Source organism: Manacus vitellinus, unplaced genomic scaffold, assembly GCF_001715985.3.
Source record: "Manacus vitellinus isolate BGI_N305 unplaced genomic scaffold, ASM171598v3 scaffold_39_pilon, whole genome shotgun sequence".
Taxonomy (NCBI): domain Eukaryota; kingdom Metazoa; phylum Chordata; class Aves; order Passeriformes; family Pipridae; genus Manacus; species Manacus vitellinus.
The window spans coordinates 5,293,189-5,300,295 of NW_021940534.1; the positions used below are offsets into that span (position 1 = coordinate 5,293,189).

A 7,107-nucleotide genomic window follows, 5' to 3' on the forward strand; every position below is an offset into this window, starting at 1 on the left:
CAGAGAAGACTTGTCTCCCTGGCTAAAACTCTTACACCTGCCTCACGTGGTGTTTGTCAGACTAGGGAACAGCACTGTTTACTGACAATTTATAGAAATGCATTACTGTATCCAAGCAAAAGCATCGTGGCAGCAGCTCCATGAATAAAACAGTACTTCAGAAAGTTTTACAAACTCTTGAGAATTTCTCCCTTCTGCTTTGGTAGTGTTATAACTGGTAGTGATTTAAGGAAAATGAAAGACAGCTTTCTTGGACAAATGGGCAGTTGGGAAAAAATAGTTTAGGAGGACACATTCAACAGTTGGAGGAAAGAGAGAACTGAGGAAGCACCTTTGGGTGTTTGGCATTGGATATTATCATTATTGTTGTTGTTACTGTTGTTTTTGTCATCATTATCCCTTCTGGTTTCCTCTTTCCCTTTTAATTCAAGATTAAGTTTTTGAGGATGAAAGTGTTTCTGTCAGAAAAATGTGTATATTTTATTTAGGACAAATGTGTGAACATTTGCAATTTCTTAAACTGGCTTTCTGATGAAAGAAAAAACACTGCAAAAACACCTCTGAAAATAAATAAGACAACCTCCCTCTGTTCTCAGGGAACATTTGATGCCTGATCCATTTTGCAAAGTCTCACATGCCTGTCAAGCCAAAGTAGAGTGTCTGTAGCTAGTCTCTCACCATCCATACTCAGCTACCTAAAAGCAGCAGATTGACTTTCAAATGTGCTGAATAACCAACTTCACCGCTTGATACCTTTGCAAATAGGATGCTTGGTCTGCATGTTGATGTTTGGAAATTCTGGCTGCATTCTATTCTGCATAAACATGATATGAGATGAGGACTGCTGGTAAATGAAAACTGACTTGCAGCCTTTCTGCACTAGTTCCGGTTTCAGATGTATCACATAAATAGTAACTATTACCAATCAAAGACCACATCATCACTACAAGATGGTGTGAGTCTTTATATGAGATATCTGATACATCTAGGTATCAGATTTTTTTCATGTCAGAGTATAGTAATTTCAGGCCTAGAGTATGCCTGATGCATACATTGGAGATAATCAGAATTAAAATAATTTGATTTCCAATGTGTTAATTGATTGGACAAAAGGTCATACTAAGCAGAGATCAAATTAAGTGCAAAAACACATTTCGAACAGCTGACTAAATAAACTGGGGCAAGCACTCAACTTTTCAGTGCACACAAAAAGGCTGAAAAGCACCCCCAGTTGTGGTAGCATGAATGCAACCTCAGAGTATGTATATGAACACAGCATATATGATATTCTCCACTGATACATGGTGTGCTCTTGTGATCCCTGGAGGCCTCTTGTGTGTGGTGGGTCTGCCTCTCCATGTATACTTGATATTTTTCAAAGGAGCCGTAAAATCCTGGCCTTAACAATTACATGGTGTTTTCACCCATGTGCAAGATATTTCCCTTGAGCTACAGTTCCCCATGTTGGTACAAAGTCTTTTTCCCAATTCATTTCCCAGCTGTGTCCACTCAAGAGAAAGCTAAGACTTCCTTAAGCTGGTGTCGATAACAAGGTCCCAATAAGCATTGAAGCACAGCCACAGGGAAGCTATTCCAAATTACAGTGTGCCAAATTCTTAATATGTTCCTGATTGAGACAAATCTTTGGCTCAGCACTACCAGAATAAAAAGAGCTGCAAACTGAATGAAGACACAATTCCAGCATACCTTTGTTCCCCCAGAAAAAATGGCTCCATGTACCTTTTTTCATCCTACCCTTTCCCGTCTCACCTTCCCATCACAATAAGGCAGATGATGCAGTTAAAATGACCCTACAGAAAACCAAACCAAACAAAAACCAACCCCCCCCCACAAAGTAAAACTGTCTGTGGTGGTAGAGGACAGATCTCTTCATCTTTCTGTGCTCTCTACTCTGCCCACCTCCCGCTTCCCTGAAAAGAAAATGTACATGGAAGGGCACTTTTGATCTCTCTTTTGCTTCCTGCTCAGTCCCCCAAAGGCCCAGTTTGGGTTACAGAGCAATGTAATTATCCACTAGGTTCCTATAGGCACATCTGAAAACACCTTCTTCAATAACACCTGTAGCCACTGAGCAATTAGACCTGATACCGGTGGGATCTGACGAGGCAGAGCGCCCTGTCCTGGCTGCTGGCACCAGGATCCTCCCCAAAGGAAAAAAACTTTAGGGCTGTTGCTGCTTTTTCTTTCTTTCCCACTCAAAGGAAGAACGGTTGCTGAGTTTGTGCCCAGATGTGTTTACTCGAAGGTGCAAGAAATAATTAACAAATAGCTCCAACAGAGTGGCAAGCCTGATTTCCTTCTGGACATAGATTGTGTGGCAGACTGTAGGCTGCAAATGAAGCTTGTCCCACAGCATAGCATGCTTCTTATGGACTCTTCCCCATTCCTTTATAACTCCGAGCCACTATTACTTTTCCTAAAACCAGCTACATAAATATTTACTCTTTTTCACACTTAGTTAGTTCCAACTTATTCCAAAGACTACAGATGGCAGCTTTCTGCTTCAAGCAAGTAATTGTCCTGTGCTTGACCAAAAGGATAGAGTATCACTTCTGAGAGCTAGAAAATCCAGGTTGTAGAATAATATAACCTTGTTTTTCCTTTTCAGAACAACCAGAAGATGACATACCCTAAATTAATTTTATTATTTATAGACAAACTGCTTCATACAGTATTGGAGGTTTTAAAAATGTATTCTCTCTCATGTGCCTCTCCCTCCCCTTGCACAGTTGGATTGGTGGTAACTAAGGCAACCCAGCTGCACAGCCTGAGAGGCACAGAAAATAGTACCAGTAATGACTTCTTTTTGTTTTAAATCCCAGAGTTTCTAGAGTACAAGACAATGTTGAGCAATACAGAAACTCCAAAGAGGATAATTTGAAACAATGAGCTGATTCTTTTACTGCCATAAATTTACCTCAGTCAACAATCTGGCTGCAGGGTCTGAGTACCAAGGATCAACCACGTGATAGCTTCTCCCATTCCTGATGGGTGGAAAACATCACATAGGCAACTGATCTCATGTTCCTTTGACCAGTCAAACTAGAATCCTCAAAAATAAAGCAAAGCAGTGTTCCTTCGGGTTTTGCTCTTGTCGAGACAACCAGATCCTTGGGAGAAATTTGGATCAAACTTCTCCACATCAGACAGAGCAGCATTTCAACTGAGATTTCTTCTCTAGAACCAGCATTTGAGGATGGAGCAGATTCATTTGTCTTCCAATATATCTAAAAAAAACCCCAAAACAACATTCATCAGCTGCTTCATTTCAATACTTTGAAATGTAGGTGGAGAGAAGCTATAGCTAGCAACAACTACCTGCTCCACTAGGGATTGAAATGCCTTCTGAGGGATACCAGGCAAACCCCTGGCAAGGTTTTACAACCACAAAGCCTCTACCAAGTCCAGAGGGATGCTCATCCCTAGGTGGTGGAACTGTCCTTTGGGAGAGAAACAAGGCAGAAAGGGAGGAAGGGAGGCTGACTGTCAGAGCAGGCAGCAGTTCCCACAGACCCAGCTGTATGTTTGCTGTATTCCAAAAGGGAAAGCTTTGGCCAGCAGCTGGCTGAGGAACATCAGCAAGGGCAAAGCCAAAATTGAAGATATTATAAAGCAAGGGATAAGGCAGCACAACAAGAATAAGCCATTGCTCTCAGGAAAGAGAGAAAACTTATGGTGAAGTAACTTTCTCATGCTCAGTGCACAGATGCACGTGCTCCTCCAGATCTTCTACGAGCTCTTGAATATCTTGGAAAGACAGTGCTACATCATATTTATGTATTTATTTAAGGCTGAACTAAAGTTAGGCAGCAATCTTCTCATTAACCTGTTTTTCCTCTTCTTTTCTGGAGCACTTTCGCATTAAATGCACTTTCCAGAAACATGTAACATGATTATTTTCTCTGAGTATTATTTTTGTATTTATGCGCTTTTGAAACCAAGTTCTCTTGACACCCTGTTGCCAGCTATTGGGAAATCCAGCCTATGTGGCACCACACAAATCTCTGTAATGCAAGGCAATACTATAAAAAGATTGAATTCTTGATGCTCTCATTCTTCTGAACAGACCTTGAGACTGCAGAAACTCAAATGGCAAATAAAGGGATGCAAAGGGCTACTGTGTGGGGTATAAAGTTGTGTTACCAGTGTACTGGTACAGGTTTATGAACAACAGTTTTTGTATGCATGTTAAAATGTTGATGTTCTGCAGATAGTTATCACTCCAGGCACTAGTTACACCCTTAGTTATTGCAGTATCCAGAAGAGATTCTTAAACTCAGACCCCTTTCCAGAAGATATCTTAATTTGTTGTATCATACCTTTAAAAAAAAAAAGAATGAGTCCAAGTCTATCTCTTCCTTTCAGTGAACAAAAGATGTTTATATCTGTAATTTCACCATATTGCTGGTGATGAACGGAACTCAAATTTAAGAGGATTTAAATCCCAGAGTTTGCAAATATGAGTATTTACTTTGGTCTCATCCATTCGTCGTAGTTGTGCCACAAACCTGTGATGGCATATTTATATCTTTCATCTTTGTCATTCCCCCAAGCTGCAGCTTACCCCTCAGGTAGAGACAACTGGCTGTTTAAAGGAAATCTGCACTACCTCTTACATGTCCTGCTCTTGGTGATAACCTTATCTGATGATCCACTGGAGGCAGACCAGATCAGAAGCTGTGGCAACCCAGGGCTTATGATTTCATCAGTGGAGGCCAGGCATTAACAGGTGCTGGTTAACATGCTGGCCCTGGCCTAAGAGGCTATTTTTTTTCTTTGTGGTCTTCAAAATATCTGTTTGGTCTGTACAAAATACAGGATCATTTCGGAAGGAATAAATGCCAAGATTCTGTTCCGTATCAGGTCAATCGCCAAACGCTATGCAGGCTGGAGAGAAATAAAATACAGCAATTAGTGTTTCAGAGCCTCAGAGATCTATGGACATGGAAGGAACATATAAAAGAGAGTCACATGTGAGTGAATGATCATCAGCAGGGAAGAAGAGAGGCTGAGACAGTGTGTTAGATAATGTACCCAAATATATTTGATTATTGCCACATGTGGTGCCCCACAGTAGCACAACTGGGCCCTAAGTGGTGCTTCAGAAAGCTGTGGGATTTCAGTAGGTCCTGTGTTGTCCTGACCAGCCATGTGAGGATTCTCCAGATATCCAAGTGCAAGGATTAATCTATCTGCTGTTTTTCCAGACAAACTTTATTTTTAAAGTTTTTCACATACTCTCACCCCAAGCTAGGTTTGTTTGGTGGTAGATACTTTCTCCCACTGGCAAAGCACAATTATTCTCAATGGATGAGGCCCATGGTACATTTCAAATCATTCTTCAGTAGTTGAGTAATAGGTTACTTGCTGGGGACATCCCAGGCTCATTTGACTTCTGCAGCACTTTAGCATTAGCAGCTGTTCCAAGACATGCACTCGTAGTTTACTCCCACTCCCAGACGGGTAGAGTTCCCCAGGGATGTTGGGAGGCTGGGCCAGGTTCACATCCTCCTCCTAATGGGCCTTCCCCCACCCTCTATATCCTGCCCCCCCAATAATATCTTCTTCTCTGTGTCCAAACAGGAGATTCAATAGTAATACTGGACCACAAATGGAGAAGCAAGTGAATCCTTCTCTTGAAGCCAAACGATCTCTCCATGAATGCTGAAGCCATGAAGTAGAGGAAAATAAATGCAGCTGTGATAAATCCTTTCTCCAATGCATTGCAGCTTCTGGTGAAGCCATTATGACATCAGACATATGGAAAACTGGTGGAAAAAATGAAATGTTTGCCTCTTACATGATAACTCTGAAACTGCTATGAATAAGAAAATTGTGTTCATCTGTTTACACAGATTTCTCATCTCTTGCACAATGTACGTGAGGATGTGTCCATGGTTAAAACTCGTCACTGGTAAATGCACTCCCTCATGAGCTTGGCACCACTCTGTGAAAGACCTGTGAAAGCAAGCCAACTCTTGTTTGGATTGCCCTTCATCAAGTCTGGAAAAAATTAAGAGGAGAGATAATTTTAACAGTGCTGTGACTTCCAAGCTAGCTAGATAACAAATTGGGCTAACAAGGACTGTAATTAGAAATGTCTGCTCAGAAAGTTCACCATGAAGCCAAGTTCTTCTAATAAGAAACTTTCTGTAATATTAATATGCTTAATATCTCCCCTTCATTTTAACAGGAAATCTGAGGGCAACACTTTCTTCATTTTTCTTGGTTTCAGTTAATCTCACAGCAAAAGTAACCTAATTATACTGACTGTATGATTGCTTTGACAGAAAGCATGTTAATTTAAAGCACTGTTTAACATAAAGCTGCCTGCCATATAATTACACTCCATTCACATGTTTACTAATCTTTCTCAATATAGTTGATTTCTGTTATTAGCCTCAACATCTTGTTAACATCTAAAACACTGGAGATCTGCTTTGCAAACTCCAATAAACAGGCAAGCCTGAAAGTACATAAGTGTTCCATAATGGTCAATGCGAAAAAGAAAAATCTTTGTTATTATTCCTGCATTTAAAGAGGATTTGAAACTAGTTGCAGTACTTAAATGTCTAACTCCATGCTCATTGCCAAAACCCTCGCTTAGAGCTACTGTGCATGCAGTTCACCGGGGTGTTATTTTCACCTTTCGAATGCTGCTGGAGCTTAGTAAAAATGAAACACATTGTAAGCTGCCTGTGAGCAATAAAAGATAATGTGTATACATAAGATTGTTCTTCTCATATGCTAAGCACCTGATAAAAATTCTAATCTGGGAAGTTAACATACTAGGCCTAGACTGTAAACTAAGTTAACTCAGTGAAAGACGTGCATGCATTCAGTATTTCCCAGCTTATCTAGATAACTCGCTCTAGCTGAGTTTGCAAGGGGAATGTAAACTGTTACACATCCCCGCACACAAACACACCCCTCCCTCCTTTTCTGTTGAAGCTAAAGGAGAAACGAAAGAATTCAGCTGGAAGATGCTGGTGAGAGGAAAGAGAGAGAGAAGAAAAAACATGAAGGGAATTAGGGAAGAAGAGAAAGTGTAGGTTTGTTGTGCATTTTTATCTCTTTCTCTCTCTT

The 7,107-nt window shown here is 40.6% G+C and overlaps 1 protein-coding gene across 1 annotated transcript in view; it reads left to right on the forward strand.

Annotated features, from left to right (window-relative positions):
* The window catches only part of ADTRP (androgen dependent TFPI regulating protein), a 28,173-nt gene extending 22,297 nt beyond the window's left edge, over nucleotides 1-5,876 (forward strand). Inside the window, exon 6 of the mRNA XM_008933472.2 lies at nucleotides 5,605-5,876. Coding sequence (XP_008931720.1) covers nucleotides 5,605-5,648 — 44 coding nt within the window. The 3' untranslated portion in view covers nucleotides 5,649-5,876. The remainder of the gene's footprint in view (nucleotides 1-5,604) is intronic.
* The last annotated feature ends 1,231 nt before the right edge of the window (nucleotides 5,877-7,107 follow it).